The sequence below is a fragment of the Phasianus colchicus genome, chromosome 39 (assembly GCF_987193195.1).
Source record: "Phasianus colchicus chromosome 39, bPhaCol1.hap1.1, whole genome shotgun sequence".
Classification (NCBI taxonomy): domain Eukaryota; kingdom Metazoa; phylum Chordata; class Aves; order Galliformes; family Phasianidae; genus Phasianus; species Phasianus colchicus.
In genome coordinates, this window is record NC_143474.1 from 1,772,449 (window position 1) to 1,793,882 (window position 21,434).

At 53.0% G+C, this 21,434-nt stretch overlaps 1 protein-coding gene across 1 annotated transcript in view; it reads right to left on the reverse strand.

Moving 5' to 3' along the window:
- DCAF11 (DDB1 and CUL4 associated factor 11) overlaps positions 1-21,434 on the reverse strand; it is a 56,931-nt gene that overhangs the window by 18,456 nt on the left and 17,041 nt on the right. The window contains exons 5-8 of the mRNA XM_090130286.1: positions 18,594-18,658; positions 15,022-15,122; positions 5,934-6,080; positions 4,899-4,953 (exon numbers count right to left, since the gene is read on the reverse strand). Coding sequence (XP_089986412.1) covers positions 4,899-4,953; positions 5,934-6,080; positions 15,022-15,122; positions 18,594-18,658 — 368 coding nt within the window. The remainder of the gene's footprint in view (positions 1-4,898; positions 4,954-5,933; positions 6,081-15,021; positions 15,123-18,593; positions 18,659-21,434) is intronic.

Sequence of the window (21,434 nt, forward strand, 5' to 3'; positions counted from 1 at the left end):
ACAGACACATAGGGACCCATAGGGACCCGTCCGGCCCCATAGAGAGGAAAAACACAGACCTCCGGTCTGTGGGGCGACCCATAGGGACCCCATAGATCCCATAGGGACCCATAGGAACCCATAGAGAAACACTGGACCCATAGGGACCCCATAGATCCCATAGATCCCATAGAGACCCAAAATAACCCATAGGGACCCATAGGGACCCATAGGGACACATAGATCCCATAGGGACCCATAGAGACCCCATAAAACCCCATAGAGACCCATGGAGACCCACAGGGACCCATAGGGACCCATCCGGCCCCATAGAGAGGGAAAACACCGCAAAGCGCCGCTCCTCCGGTCTGTGGGGCGACCCATAGGGACCCCATAGATCCCATAGGGACACATAGGAACCCATAGAGAAACATTGGACCCATAGGGACCCCATAGATCCCATAGATCCCATAGAGACCCATAGGAACCCATAGGGACCCATAGGGACCCATAGATCCCATAGGGACAAATAGGAACCCATAGGGACCCGTAGGGACACATAGATCCCATAGGAACCCATAGGGACACATAGGGACACATAGATCCCATACAGACCCCATAGATCCCATAGGGACCCATAAGGACCCATAGGGACCCATAGGGACCCATAGGGACCCCATCGATCCCATAGGAACCCATAGGGACCCATACATCCCATACAGACCCCATAGATCCCACAGAGACCCATAGGGACCCATAGGAACCCATAGATCCCATACAGACCCCATAGATCCCCATAGAGACACATAGGGACCCATAGGGACCCATAGATCCCATAGAGACCCACAGGAACCCATAGGAACCCATAGGGACCCATAGATCCCATAGAGACCCACAGGAACCCATAGGAACCCATAGGGACACATAGATCCCATACAGACCCCATAAATCCCATAGAGACCCATAGGGACCCATAGGGACCCATAGGGACACATAGATCCCATACAGACCCCATAAATCCCATAGAGACCCATAGGGACCCATAGGGACCCATAGGGACACATAGATCCCATAGAGACCCATGGAAACCCATAGAGACCCATACAGACCCATAGAGACCCATAGGGACCCATAGAGACCCATAGATCCCATACAGACCCCATAGATCCCATAGAGACCCATAGGGACCCATAGGGAACCATAGATCCCATAGGGACCCATATGGACCCTTAAGGACCCATAGGGACCCATAGAGACCCATAGAGACCCCACAAAACCCCACAAAACCCCATAGACACCCATGGAAACCCATAGAGACCCATAGGGATCCACAGATCCCATAGAGACGCATAGGGACCCACAGGGACCCACAGGGACCCATAGGGACCCATAGAGACCCATTGGGACCCAATAGAGACCCACAGATCCCATAAAGACCCATAGGGACCCATAGATCCCATACAGCTCCATAGACCCCATACGAACCCATAGGAACCCATAGAGACCCCATAGATGCCATACAGCCCCATAAAGACCCCATAGAGCCCCATAAAGTCCCATATTGACCCCATAGGGCCCCATATTGACCCCATAGAGCCCATATTGACCCCATATTGGCCCCATAAAGCCCCACATTGACCCCATATTGACCCCATAGAGCCCCATGTTGACCCCATACTGACCCCATAGAGCCCCATAGAGCCCCATATTGACCCCATACTGACCCCATATGACCCCATAGAGCCCCATATTGACCCCATAGAGCCCCATATTGACCCCATACTGACCCCATACAGCCCCATATTGACCCCATAGGGCCCCATACTGACCCCATATTGACCCCATAGAGCCCCACAATGACCCCATACAGCCCCATATTGACCCCATATTGACCCCGTAGAGCCCCATATTGACCCCATATGACCCCATATTGACCCCATACTGACCCCATATTGACCCCATAGAGCCCCACATTGACCCCATACTGACCCCATAGAGCCCCATATTGACCCATTATTGACCCCATAGAGCCCCACATTGACCCCATACTGACCCCATATTGACCCCATATGACCCCATATGACCCCATATTGACCCCATACTGACCCCATAGAGCCCCATATTGACCCCATAAGGCCCCATATTGACCCCATATTGACCCCATAGAGCCCCATATTGACCCCATACTGACCCCATATTGACCCCATAGAGCCCCATACTGACCCCATACTGACCCCATAGAGCCCCATATTGACCCCATATGACCCCATATTGACCCCATAGAGCCCCATATTGACCCCATAGAGCCCCATAAAGTCCCATATTGACCCCATAGGGCCCCATATTGACCCCATAGAGCCCATATTGACCCCATATTGGCCCCATAAAGCCCCACATTGACCCCATATTGACCCCATAGAGCCCCATGTTGACCCCATACTGACCCCATAGAGCCCCATAGAGCCCCATATTGACCCCATACTGACCCCATATGACCCCATAGAGCCCCATATTGACCCCATAGAGCCCCATATTGACCCCATACTGACCCCATACAGCCCCATATTGACCCCATAGGGCCCCATACTGACCCCATATTGACCCCATAGAGCCCCACAATGACCCCATACAGCCCCATATTGACCCCATATTGACCCCGTAGAGCCCCATATTGACCCCATATGACCCCATATTGACCCCATACTGACCCCATATTGACCCCATAGAGCCCCACATTGACCCCATACTGACCCCATAGAGCCCCATATTGACCCATTATTGACCCCATAGAGCCCCACATTGACCCCATACTGACCCCATATTGACCCCATATGACCCCATATGACCCCATATTGACCCCATACTGACCCCATAGAGCCCCATATTGACCCCATAAGGCCCCATATTGACCCCATATTGACCCCATAGAGCCCCATATTGACCCCATACTGACCCCATACTGACCCCATAGAGCCCCACATTGACCCCATACAGCCCCATATTGACCCCATATTGACCCCATAGAGCCTCATACTGACCCCATATTGACCCCATACAGCCCCATACTGACCCCATATTGACCCCATAAGGCCCCATGATGACCCCATACTGACCCCATATTGACCCCATAGAGCCCCATATTGACCCCATACTGACCCCATAGAGCCCCATATTGACCCCATATTGACCCCAAAGCCCCATAGAGCCCCATGTTGACCCCATATTGACCTCATAGGGCCCCATATTGACCCCATATGACCCCGTATTGACCCCATATTGACCCCATACTGACCCTATATTGACCCCATAGAGCCCCATACTGACCCCATATTGACCCCATAAAGCCCCATATTGACCCCATAGAGCCCCATGTTGACCCCATACTGACCCCATACTGACCCCATATTGACCCCATACTGACCCCATACTGACACCATACTGACCCCATAAGGCCCCATATTGACCCCATACTGACCCCATATTGACCCCATAGAGCCCCATATTGACCCCATACTGACCCCATATTGACCCCATAGAGCCCCATATTGACCCCATACTGACCCCATAGAGCCCCATATTGACCCATTATTGACCCCATAGAGCCCCATAATGACCCCATACTGACCCCATACTGACCCCATATTGATCCCATATTGACCCATATTGACCCCATAGAGCCCCATATTGACCCCATATTGACCCCATAGAGCCCCATAATGACCCCATATTGACCCCATAGAGCCCCATATTGACCCCATATTGACCCCATAGAGCCCCATATTGACCCCATAGGGCCCCATATTGACCCCATAGGGCCCCACATTGACCCCATATTGACCCCATGTTGACCCCATACAGCCCCATATTGACCCCATACAGCCCCATACTGACCCCATATTGACCCCATAGAGCCCCATATTGACCCCATGTTGACCCCATACTGACCCCATATTGACCCCATACTGACCCCATATTGACCCCATAGAGCCCCATACTGACCCCATACTGACCCCATAGGACCCCATAATGACCCCATATGACCCCATATTGACCCCATACTGACCCCATATTGACCCCATAGAGCCCCATATTGACCCCATACTGACCCCATATTGACCCCATACAGCCCCATACTGACCCCATATTGACCCCATACAGCCCCATATTGACCCCATACTGACCCCATACTGACCCCATATTGACCCCATAGAGCCCCATATTGACCCCATACTGACCCCATATTGACCCCATAGAGCCCCATACTGACCCCATATTGACCCCATAGAGCCCCATACTGACCCCATACTGACCCCATACAGCCCCATACTGACCCCATATTGACCCCATAGAGCCCCATATTGACCCCATACTGACCCCATATTGACCCCATAGAGCCCCATATTGACCCCATACTGACCCCATATTGACCCCATAGAGCCCCATACTGACCCCATACTGACCCCATAGAGCCCCATATTGACCCCATATGACCCCATATTGACCCCATATTGATCCCATATTGACCCCATAGAGCCCCATATTGACCCCATAGAGCCCCATATTGACCCCATAGGGCCCCATACTGACCCCATACTGACCCCATATGACCCCATATTGACCCCATACTGACCCCATATTGACCCCATAGAGCCCCATATTGACCCCATACTGACCCCATATTGACCCCAAAGCCCCATAGGGCCCCATATTGACCCCATACTGACCCCATATGACCCCATACTGACCCCATATTGACCCCATACTGACCCCATATGACCCCATACAGCCCCATATTGACCCCATATGACCCCATATTGACCCCATACTGACCCCATATTGACCCCATAGGGCCCCATATTGACCCCATACTGACCCCATATTGACCCCATAGGGCCCCATATTGACCCCATAGAGCCCACCTGAGGTCGAGCGCCGTGTGCTGCTCCCCGTCCCCATAGATGTCGAAGACGTGCACTGGGCGGGGCCAGAAGGGAAGGAAGGGGCGGGGCTTCGTTAGACCACGCCCATTCCCACGATGCTCTGCCCCCTCTTCAAGCCCCGCCCCCTTTCAAGCCCCTCCCATTCCCGGAATCCCCGCCCCCTTTTGGCACAGCACAACTCCAGAAAGCCCCGCCCCCCCAAGCCCCGCCCCATCGAAGCTCCTCCCATTGAACGAAGCCCCGCCCATTCCCGGAATCCCCGCCCCCTTTTGGCAAAGCACAATTCCAGAAAGCCCCGCCCCCCCAAGCCCCGCCCCATCGAAGCTCCTCCCATTGAACGAAGCCCCGCCCATTCCCGGAAGCCCCACCCTCACCAAGCCCCCATCAATCCCGGAAGCCCCACCCCCCGCGAAGCACCTCCTCTCCCGGAAGCCCCGCCCACTCTCGGAAGCCTCGCCCCTCCTTTAAGCCCCTCCCACTCCCGGAAGCCCCTCCTCCCTTCAAGCCACTCCCACTCCCGGAAGCCCCAACCCCTTGAAGCCCCTCCCACTCCCGGAAGCCCCACCCACTCCCGGAAGCCCCTCCCACTCCCGGAAGCCCCTCCTCCCTTCAAGCCCCTCCCACTCCCGGAAGCCACACCCCCTCGAAGCCCCCCCTACTCCCGGAAACCCCACCCCCTTGAAGCCCCTCCCACTCCCGGATACCCCAACCCCTTGAAGCCCCTCCCACTCCCGGAAGCCCCGCCCACTCTCAAAAGTCCCGTCCCCATTAAGCCCCTCCCTCTCCCGGAAGCCCCACCCCCTTTAAACCCCTCCCACTCCCGGAAGCCCCTCCCACTCTCGCAAGCCCCGCCCCCATATCTTTTCTTAAGCCCCTTTCAGCCCCTTCAAACCCCTCCCACTCCCGGAAGCCCCACCCCCTTTAAGCCCCTCCCACCCCCGGAAACCCCTCCCCCCTTCAAGCCCCTCCCACTCCCGGAAGTCCCTCCCACTCCCGGAAGCCCCGCCCACCCACCGTAGTCAGACCAGGAGGAATAGAGGCACTGCGATGCGTCGGGACTGAAGAGGACGTCGAGGATGGCCCAGCCCACGTCGCGACCCCGCCAGCAGCGCAGCGCCCGCAGCCCCGACCCCCGGCACGAGTAGACACGCAGCGTCTGGTCTGCAGCACCAAACAACCAAAATCGACCCATTTCAACCCAAAATCTGGGCTCCCAACGCAAGGAAACCCAAAGCGTCTGGTTTGCAGCACCAAACAACCCAAATCCCCGCGTTTCAACCCAAAATCTGGGCTCAGAAGGTGACAAAACCCGCAGCGTCTGGTTTGCAGCACCAAACAACCCAAATCCCCGCGTTTCAACCCAAAATCTGGGCTCCCAACACAAGGAAACCCAAAGCATCTGGTCTGCAACACCAGGTAACGAAATTCCCACATTTCAGCCCAAAATCGACCCATTTCAGCCCAAAATCTGGGCTCAGAACACGAGGAAACCCTGAGGATCTGATATGGGGGGAAAAGGACCAAATTTCTGGCATTTCAGCCCAAAATCGACCCATTTCAGCCCAAAATTTGGGCTCACAACGAGAGGAAACCCGCAGCGTCTGGTCTGCAGCACCAAACAACCCAAATCCCCGCGTTTCAACCCAAAATTCGGGCTCAGAAGGTGAGAAAACCCGCAGCGTCTGGTCTGCAGCACCAAACAACCAAAATCCCCACGTTTCAACCCAAAATTCCGGCTCAGAAGGTGAGAAAACCCGAAGCATCTGGTCTGCAACACCAGGTAAGCAATTTCTGGCATTTCAGCCCAAAATCGACCCATTTCAGCCCAAAATCTGGGCTCCCAACACGAGGAAACCCAAAGCATCTGGTTTGCAGCACCAAAGAACCAAAATCCCCACGTTTCAGCCCAAAACTCAAGCTCAGAACGCGAGGAAACCCTGAGGATCTGATATGGGGGGAAAAAGGACCAAATTCCAGCATTTCAGCCCAAAATCGACCCATTTCAGCCCAAAATCTGGGCTCACAACGTGAGACAATCCGCAGCATCTGGTCTGCAGCACCAAACAACCCAAATCCCCGCGTTTCAACCCAAAATCTGGGCTCAGAAGGTGAGAAAACCCAAAGCGTCTGGTCTGCAGCACCAGGTAACGAAATTCCTGCATTTCAACCCAAAATCTGGGCTCCCAACGCAAGGAAACCCAAAGCATCTGGTTTGCAGCACCAAAGAACCAAAATCCCCACGTTTCTGCCCAAAATTCGAGCTCAAAACGCGAGGAAACTCTGAGGATCTGATATGGGGTGAAAAAGAACCAAATTTCCTGCATTTCAGCCCAAAATCGACCCATTTCAGCCCAAAATCTGGGCTCCCAACACGAGGAAACCCAAAGCATCTGGTTTGCAGCACCAAACAACCCAAATCCCCACGTTTCAACCCAAAATTCCGGCTCAGAAGGTGAGAAAACCCAAAGCGTCTGGTCTGCAGCACCAGGTAATGAAATTCCCACATTTCAGCCCAAAATCGACCCATTTCAGCCCAAAATCTGGGCTCAGAACACGAGGAAACCCTGAGGATCTGATATGGGGGGAAAAAGAACCAAATTTCCTGCATTTCAGCCCAAAATCGACCCATTTCAGCCCAAAATCTGGGCTCACAACGCGAGGAAACCCGCAGCGTCTGGTGTGCAGCACCAAAGAACCCAAATCCCCACATTTCAACCCAAAATTCCGGCTCAGAAGGTGAGAAAACCCAAAGCGTCTGGTCTGCAGCACCAGGTAACGAAATTCCTGCATTTCAGCCCAAAATCGACCCATTTCAGCCCAAAACTCGAGCTCAGAACGCGAGGAAACCCTGAGGATCTGATATGGGGGGAAAAAGGACCAAATTTCCTGCATTTCAACCCAAAATCTGGGCTCACAATGTGAGGAAACCCTCACTGTCTGATATGGGGGGAAAAAGAACCAAATTTCCTGCATTTCAGCCCAAAATCGACCCATTTCAGCCCAAAATCTGGGCTCCCAACACAAGGAAACCCAAAGCATCTGCTCTGCAGCACCAAACAACCCAAATCCCCACGTTTCAACCCAAAATCTGGGCTCACAACATGAGAAAACCCAAAGCGTCTGGTCTGCAGCACCAAAGAACCAAAATCGACCCATTTCAGCCCAAAATCTGGGCTCAGAACGCGAGGAAACCCTGAGGATCTGATATGGGGGGAAAAAGAACCAAATTTCCTGCATTTCAGCCCAAAATCGACCCATTTCAGCCCAAAATTTGGGCTCACAATGCGAGGAAACCCTGAGGATCTGATATGGGGCGAAAAAGAACCAAATTTCCTGCATTTAAGCCCAAAATCGACCCATTTCAGCCCAAAATTTGGGCTCCCAACACAAGGAAACCCAAAGCATCTGGTTTGCAGCACCAAAGAACCAAAATCCCCGCGTTTCAACCCAAAATCTGGGCTCAGAAGGTGAGAAAACCCGCAGCGTCTGGTCTGCAGCACCAAACAACCCAAATCCCCGCGTTTCAACCCAAAATTCCGGCTCAGAAGGTGAGAAAACCCGAAGCATCTGGTCTGCAACACCAGGTAAGCAATTTCTGGCATTTCAGCCCAAAATCGACCCATTTCAGCCCAAAATCTGGGCTCCCAACACGAGGAAACCCAAAGCATCTGGTTTGCAGCACCAAAGAACCAAAATCCCCACGTTTCTGCCCAAAATTCGAGCTCAAAACGCGAGGAAACTCTGAGGATCTGATATGGGGCGAAAAAGAACCAAATTTCCTGCATTTCAGCCCAAAATCGACCCATTTCAGCCCAAAATCTGGGCTCACAACGTGAGACAATCCGCAGCATCTGGTCTGCAGCACCAAACAACCAAAATCCCCACGTTTCAACCCAAAATCTGGGCTCAGAAGGTGAGAAAACCCAAAGCGTCTGGTCTGCAGCACCAAACAACCCAAATCCCCGCGTTTCAACCCAAAATCTGGGCTCAGAAGGTGAGAAAACCCGCAGCGTCTGGTCTGCAGCACCAAACAACCCAAATCCCCGCGTTTCAACCCAAAATCTGGGCTCCCAACACGAGGAAACCCAAAGCGTCTGCTCTGCAGCACCAAAGAACCAAAATCCCCACGTTTCAACCCAAAATTCTGGCTCAGAACGTGAGAAAACCCAAAGCGTCTGGTCTGCAGCACCAAACAACCCAAATCCCCACGTTTCAACCCAAAATCTGGGCTCAGAACAGGAGTAGACACGCAGCGTCTGGTCTGCAGCACCAAACAACCCAAATCCCCGCGTTTCAACCCAAAATCTGGGCTCAGAAGGTGAGAAAACCCAAAGCGTCTGGTCTGCAGCACCAAACAACCAAAATCGACCCATTTCAGCCCAAAATCTGGGCTCACAACACGAGGAAATCATCAGCATCTCGTCAGCAATACGAGGTAAGCCAATTTCGGCATTTCAACCCAAAATCTGGGCTTCCAACACGAGGAAACCCAAAGCGTTTGATATGGGGGGAAAAAGGACCAAATTGCAGCATTTCAGCCCAAAATCGACCCATTTTAGCCCAAAATCTGGGCTCACAATGCGAGGAAATCATCAGCATCTGGTCTGCAGCACCAAACAACCCAAATCCCCACGTTTCAACCCAAAATCTGGGCTCAGAACGCGAGGAAACCCTGAGGATCTGATATAGGGCGAAAAAGAACCAAATTTCCTGCATTTCAGCCCAAAATCGACCCATTTCAGCCCAAAATCTGGGCTCAGAAGGTGAGAAAACCCAAAGCGTCTGGTCTGCAGCACCAGGTAACGAAATTCCTGCATTTCAGCCCAAAATCGACCCATTTCAGCCCAAAATCTGGGCTCACAACGTGAGGAAACCCGCAGCGTCTGGTCTGCAGCACCAAACAACCCAAATCCCCGCGTTTCAACCCAAAATCTGGGCTCAGAAGGTGAGAAAACCCAAAGCGTCTGGTCTGCAACACCAGGTAACGAAATTCCTGCATTTCAGCCCAAAATCGACCCATTTCAGCCCAAAATCTGGGCTCAGAACGCGAGGAAACCCTGAGGATCTGATATGGGGGGAAAGAGGACAAAATTGCAGCATTTCAGCCCAAAATCGACCCATTTCAGCCCAAAATCTGGGCTCCCAACACAAGGAAACCCAAAGCATCTGGTTTGCAGCACCAAAGAACCAAAATCCCCACGTTTCTGCCCAAAATTCGAGCTCACAACGCAAGGAAACCCTGAGGATCTGATATGGGGGGGAAAAGGACCAAATTTCCTGCATTTCAGCCCAAAATCGACCCATTTCAGCCCAAAATCTGGGCTCACAACGTGAGACAATCCGCAGCATCTGGTCTGCAGCACCAAACAACCCAAATCCCCGCGTTTCAACCCAAAATCTGGGCTCAGAAGTTGAGAAAACCCAAAGCGTCTGGTCTGCAGCACCAGGTAACGAAATTCCTGCATTTCAGCCCAAAATCTGGGCTCAGAACGTGAGGAAACCCTCAGTGTCTGATATGGGGGGAAAAAGAACCAAATTTCCTGCATTTCAGCCCAAAATCGACCCATTTCAGCCCAAAATTTGGGTCAGAATAGGAGTAGACCCGCAGCGTCTGGTCCGCAGCACCAAACAACCCAAATCCCCACGTTTCAACCCAAAATTCGGGCTCAGAAGGTGAGAAAACCCAAAGCGTCTGGTCTGCAGCACCAAACAACCCAAATCCCCGCGTTTCAACCCAAAATCTGGGCTCAGAACAGGAGTAGACACGCAGCGTCTGGTCTGCAGCACCAAACAACCCAAATCCCCGCGTTTCAACCCAAAATTCGGGCTCAGAAGGTGAGAAAACCCAAAGCGTCTGGTCTGCAACACCAGGTAACGAAATTCCTGCATTTCAGCCCCAAATCCCCACGTTTCAACCCAAAATTTGGGCTCAGAAGGTGAGAAAACCCAAAGCGTCTGGTCTGCAGCACCAAACAACCAAAATTGACCCATTTCAGCCCAAAATCTGGGCTCACAACAAAAGGAAACCCAAAGCATCTGGTTTGCAGCACCAAAGAACCAAAATCCCCACGTTTCAACCCAAAATCTGGGCTCAGAAGGTGAGAAAACCCAAAGCGTCTGGTCTGCAGCACCAAACAACCCAAATCCCCACATTTCAGCCCAAAATCTGGGCTCCCAACGCGAGGAAACCCTGAGGATCTGATATGGGGGGAAAAAGGACCAAATTGCAGCATTTCAGCCCAAATTCGACCCATTTCAGCCCAAAATCTGGGCTCCCAACACGAGGAAACCCAAAGCATCTGGTCTGCAGCACCAAAGAACCAAAATCCCCACATTTCAGCCCAAAATCTGGGCTCTCAACACAAGGAAACCCAAAGCATCTGCTCTGCAGCACTAAACAACCCAAATCCCCACGTTTCAACCCAAAATCTGGGCTCACAACATGAGAAAACCCAAAGCGTCTGGTCTGCAGCACCAAAGAACCAAAATCGACCCATTTCAGCCCAAAATCTGGGCTCACAACGCGAGGAAACCCTGAGGATCTGATATGGGGCGAAAAAGAACCAAATTTCCTGCATTTCAGCCCAAAATCGACCCATTTCAGCCCAAAATCTGGGCTCCCAACACGAGGAAACCCAAAGCATCTGGTCTGCAGCACCAAAGAACCAAAATCCCCACGTTTCAACCCAAAATCTGGGCTCCCAACACAAGGAAACCCAAAGCATCTGGTCTGCAACACCAGGTAACGAAATTCCTGCATTTCAGCCCAAAATCGACCCATTTCAGCCCAAAATTTGGGCTCACAACGTGAGAAAACCCTGAGGATCTGATATGGGGGGAAAAAGGACCAAATTGCAGCATTTCAGCCCAAAATCGACCCATTTCAGCCCAAAATCTGGGCTCAAAACGCGAGGAAACCCTGAGGATCTGATATGGGGGGAAAAAGGACCAAATTTCCCGCATTTCAGCCCAAAATCGACGCTTCCCCCCCCCCAATCCCAATTATCTCCCCCCAACCCCAATCATTTCCCCCCCAGACCCCCATTTGCCCCCAAAAATCCCCCATTTCCCCCAAAAATCTCCCATTTCCCCCCCAAAATCCCCCATTTCCACCCCAAACCCAATTATTTCCCCCCCAAATCCAAATTATTCCCCCCCAAATCCAAATTATTCCCCCCCAAACCCCCATTTCCCCCCCAAATCCCCCATTTCTCCCCCAAACCCAATCATTTCCCCCCCAAATCCAAATTATTCCCTCCCAAAACCCCATTTCCTCCCCAAAATCCCCCATTTCCCCCCCAAACCCAATCATTTCCCCCCCAAATCCCCCATTCCCCCCCCAAATCCCAATCATTTCCCCCCCAAATCCAAATTATTCCCCCCCAAACCCCCCATTTCCCCCCCCACCCCAATCATTTCCCCCCCAAATCCCCCATTCCCCCCCCAGACCCCCAAAAATCTCCCATTCCCCCCCCCAAATCCCCCATTTCCCCCCCAAATCCCAATTATCTCCCCCCAACCCCAATCATTTCCCCCCCAAATCCCCCATTTCCCCCCCCCAATCCCAATTATCTCCCCCCAAACCCAATCATTTCCCCCCCAAACCCCCATTTCCCCCCCCAAATCCCCCATTTCCCCCCCAAACCCAATCATTTCCCCCCCAAATCCCAATTACCTCCCCCCACCCCAATCATTTCCCTCCCAGACCCCCATTTCCCCCCCAAATCCCCCAAAAATCTCCCATTTCCCCCCCAAAACCCCCAATTTCCCCCCCAGACCCAATCATTTCCCCCCCAGACCCCCATTTCTCCCCCCAAAATCCCCCATTTCCCCCCCCAAATCCCAATTATCTCCCCCCAACCCCAATCATTTCCCCCCCAGACCCCCATTTCCCCCCCCAAATCCCCCATTTCCCCCCTAAACCCAATCATTTCCCCCCCAGACCCCCATTTCCCCCCCCACTTCCCCCAAAAATCTCCCATTCCCCCCCCCAAATCCCCCATTTCCCCCCCCAAATCCCCCATTTCCCCCCCAAACCCAATCATTTCCTCCCCAAAATCCCCCATTTCCCCCCCAAATCCCAATTATCTCACCCCAACCCCAATCATTTCCCCCCCAGACCCCCATTTCCCCCCCCAAATCCCCCATTTCCCCCCTAAACCCAATCATTTCCCCCCCAAATTCCCCATTTCCCCCCCAAATCCAAATTATCTTCCCCCAAACCCAATCATTTCCCCCCCAAATCCAAATTATTCCCCCCCAACCCCCCCATTTCCCCCCCCACCCCAATCATTTCCCCCCCAAATCCCCCATTCCCCCCCAGACCCCCAAAATCTCCCATTCCCCCCCCCAAATCCCCCATTTCCCCCCCAACCCCAATCATTTCCCCCCCAGACCCCCATTTCCCCCCCAAATCCCCCAAAAATCCCCCATTCCCCCCCAAAACCCCCCATTTCCCCCCCCCAAACCCAATCATTTCCCCCCCCAAATCCCCCATTTCCCCCAAAATCCCCCATTTCCCCCCCAAATCCCAATTACCTCCCCCCAACCCCAATCATTTCCCCCCCAGACCCCCATTCCCCCCCCAGACCCCCAAAAATCTCCCATTTCCCCCCCCCAAATCCCCCATTTCCCCCCCAAATCCCCCATTTCCCCCCCAAATCCCAATTACCTCCCCCCAACCCCAATCATTTCCCCCCCAGACCCCCATTTCCCCCCCATTTCCCCCAAAAATCTCCCATTTCCCCCCCCCAAATCCCCCATTCCCCCCCCAAATCCCAATCATTTCCCCCCCAAATCCAAATTATTCCCCCCCAAACCCCCCATTTCCCCCCCCACCCCAATCATTTCCCCCCCAAATCCCCCATTCCCCCCCCAGACCCCCAAAAATCCCCCATTTCCCCCCCCCAAATCCCCCATTTCCCCCCCAAATCCCAATTATCTCCCCCAACCCCAATCATTTCCCCCCCAAATCCCCCATTTCCCCCCCCCAATCCCAATTATCTCCCCCCAAACCCAATCATTTCCCCCCCAAAACCCCCATTTCCCCCCCAAATCCCAATCATTTCCCCCCCAAATCCAAATTATTCCCCCCCAAACCCCCCATTTCCCCCCCCAACCCCAATCATTTCCCCCCCAAATCCAAATTATTCCCCCCCAAACCCCCCATTTCCTCCCCAAAATCCCCATTTCCTCCCCCAAATCCCCAATTTCCCCCCCAAATCCCCCATTTCCCCCCTAAACCCAATCATTTCCCCCCCAAAATCCCCCATTCCCCCCCCAAATCCCAATTATTTCCCCCCCCAGACCCCCATTTCCCCCCCCAGACCCCCAAAAATCTCCCATTCCCCCCCAAAATCCCCCATTCCCCCCCCAAATCCCAATCATTTCCCCCCCAAATCCAAATTATTCCCTCCCAAACCCCGCATTTCCTCCAAAAAAATCCCCCATTTCCCCCCCCAAATCCCCCATTCCCCCCCCAGACCCCCAAAAATCTCCCATTTCCCCCCCCCAAATCCCCCATTCCCCCCCAAATCCCAATTATCTCCCCCCCACCCCAATCATTTCCCCCCCAGACCCCCATTTCCCCCCCCAAATCCCCCATTTCCCCCCCCAGACCCCCAAAAATCTCCCATTTCCCCCCCCAAATCCCCCATTTCCCCCCCCAAATCCCCCATTCCCCCCCCAAATCCCAATCATTTCCCCCCCAAATCCAAATTATTCCCCCCCAGACCCCCATTTCCCCCCCCATTTCCCCCAAAAATCTCCCATTCCCCCCCAAAACCCCCAATTTCCCCCCCCACCCCAATCATTTCCCCCCCAAATCCCCCATTCCCCCCCCAAATCCCCCAAAAATCTCCCATTCCCCCCCCAAATCCAAATTATTCCCCCCCAACCCCAATCATTTCCCCCCCAGACCCCCATTTCCCCCCCAAATCCCCCAAAAATCCCCCATTTCCCCCCCCAACCCCAATCATTTCCCCCATAAACGCCCCATTTCCCCCCCCACCCCAATCATTTCCCCCCCCAGACCCCCATTATTCCCCTCCCCCCCCTTCCCTCCCCCCCCCCCAAAACAAAAACCCCAAAAGCAAAGCAGCACCTTGGCAGGCGGACACCAGCAGGTTTCCATCAGCGGAGAAAACAGCACAAAAAGCTTTTTGGGGGTAAACCTCCTGAGCTGCCACCCGTGTTGGGAGGAACCTGAAGATTTTTGGGGGGGTGGGGGTCACCAACAAATCCCCCCCCCCCCCGGCGGCCTCCTCCCTCTGGTCCTCCAAAAGCTCTAAGCTCAACTCTGTGGTTCGTCTCTATGGTCAACTCTATGGTGGATGCTGTGGTGAAGTCGGGGAGCTTCTCTATGGTTGTTCTTATGGTCCTCCAATGTCTCTATGGTCATCTCTAATGTCGTTTCTCTGGTCCTCCCAACGTCTCTATGGTTATCTCTATGGTCGTCTCTATGGTCCTCCCAACGTCTCTATGGTCATCTCTATGGTCGTCTCTATGGTCATCTCCATGGTTGTCTCTATGGTCCTCCCAACATCTCTATGGTCATCTCTACCATCGTTCCTCTGGTCCTCCCAACGCCTCTATGGTTATCTGCGCGATCATCTCTATGGTCATCTCTATGGTCCTCCCAACGTCTCTATGGTCATCTCTATGGTCATCTCTATGGTCGTCTCTATGGTCATCTCTATGGTCCTCCCAACGTCTCTATGGTCATCTCTATGGTCGTCTCTATGGTCCTCCCAACGTCTCTATGGTCATCTCTATGGTCATCTCTATGGTCATCTCTATGGTCGTCTCTATGGTCATCTCTATGGTCGTCTCTATGGTCCTCCCAACGTCTCTATGGTCATCTCTATGGCCATCTCTATGGTCATCTCTATGGTCATCTCTATGGTCGTCTCTACGGTCCTCCCAACGTCTCTATGGTCACCTCTATGGTCATCTCTATGGTCTTTCCAACAACTCTATGTCATCTCCACGATCATCTCTATGGTCATTCTTATGGTCCTCCCAACTTCTGTATGGTCACCTCCACTGTCATCTCTATGGTCATCTCTATGGTCACCCCCAACGTCTCTATGGTCATCTCCACAGTCATCTCTATGGTCACTTCCATAATCATCTCTATTATCACTTCTATAGTCATCCCTATGGTCCTCCCAACATCTCTATGGTCACCCCTATGGTCATCTCTATGGTGCTCTAAATGTCTCTATGGTCACCTCTGTAGTCATCTCTATGGTCATCTCTATGGTCCTCCCAACGTCTCTATGGCCACTTCCACGGTCATCTCTATGGTCATTCCTATGGTCCTCCCAACATCTCTATGGTCATTTCTACTGTCATCTCTATTGTTATTTCTATGGTCCTCCCAATGTCTCTATGGTCATCTCCACCATCATCTCTATGGTCACTTCTCTGGTCATCTCTATGGTCTTCCCAATGTCTCAATGGTCATCTTCACCATCATCTCTATAGTCACTTCCATGGTCGTCTCTATGGTCCTCCCAACATCTCTATGGTCATCTCCACCATCATCTCTATGGTCATCTCTACAGTCATTTCTATGGCCCACCAACATCTCTAGGATCACCTCCACAGTCATCTCTATGGTCATCTCTATGGTCCTCCCACCCTCTCTATGGTCCTCCCATCCTCTCTATGGTCCTCCCATCCCCTCTATGGTCCTCCCATCCCCTCTATGGTCCTCCCATCCCCTCTATGGTCCTCCCATCCTCTCTATGGTCCTCCCACCCCTTCTCTATGGTCCTCCCACCCTCTCTATGGTCCTCCCACCCCTTCTCTATGGTCCTCCCATCCTCTCTATGGTCCTCCCATCCTCTCTATGGTCCCTCTCTATGGTCCTCCCACCACCTCTCTATGGTCCTCCCATCCCCTCTCTATAGTCCTACCACTCTCTCCATGGTCCTCCCATCCCCTCTATGGTCCTCCCATCCTCTCTATGGTCCACCCATCCCCTCTATGGTCCTCCCACCCCCCCTCTGTGGTCCTCCTACCCCCTCTCTATGGTTCTCCCACCTCCTCTCTATGGTCCTCACACTCTCTCTACGGTCCTCCAATGTCATTACAGACCTCCCACCCCTTCTCTATGGTCCTCCCATCCTCTCTATGGTCCTCCCACCCTCTCTATGGTCCTCCCATCCTCTCTATGGTCCCTCTCTATGGTCCTCCCATCCGCTCTATGGTCCTCCCATCCTCTCTATGGTCCTCCCATCCTCTCTATGGTCCTCCTGGTCCCTCTCTATGGTCCTCCCATCCTCTCTATGGTCCTCCCACCCCTTCTCTATGGTCCTCCCACCCTCTCTATGGTCCTCCCATCCTCTCTATGGTCCTCCCATCCCCTCTCTATGGTCCTCCCATCCTCTCTATGGTCCTCCCATCCTCTCTACGGTCCTCCCATCCCTTCTCTATGGTCCTCCCACCCTCTCTATGGTCCTCCCATCCTCTCTATGGTCCTCCCATCCTCTCTATGGTCCTCCCACCCTCTCTATGGTCCTCCCATCCTCTCTATGGTCCTCCCATCCCCTCTATGGTCCTCCCATCCTCTCTATGGTCCTCCCATCCTCTCTATGGTCCCTCTCTATGGTCCTCCCATCCCGTCTATGGTCCTCCCACCCTCTCTATGGTCCTCCCATCCCCTCTATGGTCCTCCCATCCTCTCTATGGTCCCTCTCTATGGTCCTCCCATCCCCTCTATGGTCCTCCCATCCTCTCTATGGTCCTCCCATCCCCTCTATGGTCCTCCCATCCTCTCTATGGTCCTCCCATCCTCTCTATGGTCCCTCTCTATGGTCCTCCCATCCCCTCTATGGTCCTCCCACCCTCTCTATGGTCCTCCCATCCCCTCTATGGTCCTCCCATCCTCTCTATGGTCCCTCTCTATGGTCCTCCCATCCCCTCTATGGTCCTCCCATCCTCTCTATGGTCCTCCCATCCCCTCTCTATGGTCCTCCCATCCCCTCTCTATGGTCCTCCCACCCTCTCTATGGTCCTCCCACCCCCCCCTCTGTGGTCCTCCTACCCCCTCTCTATGGTTCTCCCACCTCCTCTCTATGGTCCTCACACTCTCTCTACGGTCCTCCAATGTCATTACAGACCTCCCACCCCCTCTCTATGGTCCTCCCACCCCCCCTCTGTGGTCCTCCCATCCCCTCTCTATGGTCCTCCAATGTCATTACAGACCTCCCACCCCCTCTCTATGGTTCTCCCATCCTCTCTACGGTCCTCCCATCCTCTCTATGGTCCCTCTGTATGGTCCTCCCATCCTCTCTATGGTCCTCCCATCCTCTCTATGGTCCCTCTCTATGGTCCTCCCCCCCTCTCTATGGTCCTCCCCCCCTCTCTATGGTCCTCCCCCCCCTCTCTATGGTCCTCCCATCCCCTCTCTATGGTCCTCCAATGTCATTACAGACCTCCCACCCCCTCTCTATGGTTCTCCCATCCTCTCTATGGTCCTCCCACTCTCTCTATGGTCCTCCAATGTCATTACAGACCTTTCGTCCCCTCTCTACGGTCCTCCCATCCTCTCTATGGTCCTCCAATGTCATTACAGACCTTTCATCCCCTCTCTACGGTCCTCCCATCCTCTCTATGGTCCTCCCCCCCTCTCTATGGTCCTCCCCCCCTCTCTATGGTCCCCCTCACCTCTCTCCAATCAGCGCCCGTTCGCCCCACGAGAAGCTGCCGCCGCGGCATCGCCCCCATTCCCTCTGCCAAAAAACACCACATTTCACCCCAAAATTCCCATCCTTCCCCCCAAATTCCTTCCCCTGCCCCCCCATCGCACGCCCTTATCATTTCCTTACCCCAAAACCCCGCTTTTCCCACCCCAAAATCCCCGTTTTTCCTCCCCAAATCCCACTCCTCCACCAAATTCCATTTTCCTCCCCCCAAACACCAAAATCTCCCTTTTTTCCCCCAAAATCCCCCCCCAAATCCCCAAATCTCCCCAAATAATGACCACCAGCCCCAATTTTCTGACCCCCAAAATCCCCAATGACCCCAAAATCCGCATTTTTCCCCTAAAAATCCCCCCAAAATCCCCAAATAATGACCCCCAACCCCCCCAAAAATCCACAATGGACCCCAAAATCCACATTTTTCCACCCAAATCCCCCCCAAATCCCCAAATCTCCCCTAATAATGACCCCCAACCCCCCAAAAATCCCCAACGGACCCCAAAATCCCCATTTTTCCTCCCCAAATCCCACTTCAGCTGCTCCCCAAACCTTCACTTCCTCCACCAAATTCTATTTTCCTCCCCCCAAACCCCAAAATCTCCCTTTTTCCCCCCAAAATCCCCCCCCAAATCCCCCAAATCTCCCCAAATAATGACCACCAGCCCCAATTTTCTGCCCCCAAAAATCCCCAATGACCCCAAAATCCCCGTATTTCCCCTCAAAATCCCCCCAAAATCCCCAAATAATGACCCCCAATCCCCCCAAAAATCCCCAATGGACCCCAAAATCCCCATTTTTCCACCCAAATCCCCAAATCTCCCCAAATAATGACCCCCAACTCCCCAAAAATCCCCAATGACCCCAAAATCCCCATTTTTCCCCCCAAAATCCTCCCCAAAATCCCCAAATAATGACCCCCAATCCCCCCAAAAATCCACAATGGACCCCAAAATCCCCATTTTTCCACCCAAATCCCCAAATCTCCCAAAATAATGACCCCCAACTCCCCAAAAATCCCCAATGACCCCAAAATCCCCGTTTTTCCCCTTAAAATCCCCCCCAAAATCCCCAAATAATGACCCCCAATCCCCCCAAAAATCCCCAACGGACCCCAAAATCCACATTTTTCCCCTCAAAATCCCCCTCAAAATCCCCAAATAATGACCCCCAACCCCCCCAAAATCCCCAATGACCCCCAAATCCCCGTTTTTCCCCTCAAAATCCCCCCCAAAATCCCCAAATAATGACCCCCAATCCCCCCAAAAATCCACAACGGACCCCAAAATCCACATTTTTCCACCCAAAATCCCCCCCAAATCCCCATTTTTCCCCCCAGAATCCCCCCAAAATCCCCATTTTTCCCCCCAAATCCCCCCCAAATCCCAATTTTTCCCTCAAAATCCCCCCACAATCCCCTTTTTTCCCCCCAAATCTCCCCAAAATCCCCATTTTTCCACCCAAAATCCTTCCCAAATCCCAAAATCTCCCCACATAACGACCCCCAACCCCCCAAAAATCCCCAACGGACCCCAAGATCCCCTTTTTTCCTCCCAAATCCCCCCAAAATCCCCATTTTTCCCCCAAAAATCCCCCCCAAATCCCCATTTTTCCACCCAAAATCCACCCAAAATCCCAATTTCCCCCCCAAAATCCCCATTTTCCCCCCCAAAATCCCAATTTTTCCCCAAAATCCCCCCCAAATCCCCATTTTTCCACCCAAATCCTCCCAAAATCCCCATTTCCCCCCCAAAATCCCCATTTTTCCCCCCAAATCCTCATTTTCCCCCCCCAAAATCCCCACTTTCCACCCCACCCCCCCCCCACGAACCCCATTTTTCACCTTTTTCACCCCAAACCCCCCCAAAATCCCAACTTCCAGCCCCCAAATCCACTCTTTCTCCTCCCCCCTCAAAAAAAAGACCCCAAAATCCCCATTTTTCCCCCCAAAATCCCCATTTTTCCCCCAAAATCCACCCAAAATCCCCATTTCCCCCCCCAAAATTGTTGTTTTTCCACCCAAAATCCCCATTTTTCCCCCAAAATCCACCCAAAATCCCCATTTTTCCCCCCAAAATTGCCATTTTTCCACCCAAAATACCCATTTCCCCCCCCCAAATCCCCATTTTTCCCCCAAAATCTCCCCAAAATCCCCATTTTTCCCCCCAAAATCCCCATTTTTCCCCAAAATCCCCATTTCCCCCCCAAAATCCACCCAAAATCCCCATTTTCCCCCCAAAAATCCCATTTTCCCCCCCAAAATCCCCATTTTTCCCCAAAATCCCCCCATAATCCCCATTTTCCCCCCAAAATTCCCCCAAAATCCCCATTTTCCCCCCAAAAATCCCCATTTTCCCCCCCAAAATTCCCATTTTTCCCCCAAAATCCACCCAAAATCCCCATTTTCCCCCAAAAAATCCCATTTTCCCCCCCAAAATCCCCATTTTTCCCCAAAATCCCCCCATAATCCCCATTTTCCCCCCAAAATTCCCCCCAAATCCCCATTTTCCCCCCCAAAATCCCCATTTTTCCCCTGAAATCCCCATTTTTCCCCCCAAAGTCCCCCCAAAATCCCCATTTTCCCCCCCAAAAACCCCATTTTCCCCCCAAAATTCCCATTTTTCCACCCCAAAATCCCCATTTTTCCCCCAAAATCTCCCCAAATCCCCATTTTTCCCCCCAAAAATCCCCACTTTCCACCCCAACCCCCCCCCTCGAACCCCATTTTTCACCTTTTTAACCCCAAACCCCCCAAAAATCCCAACTTCCGGCCCCCAAATCCACACTTCCCCCCCCCCCCCCCCAAAAA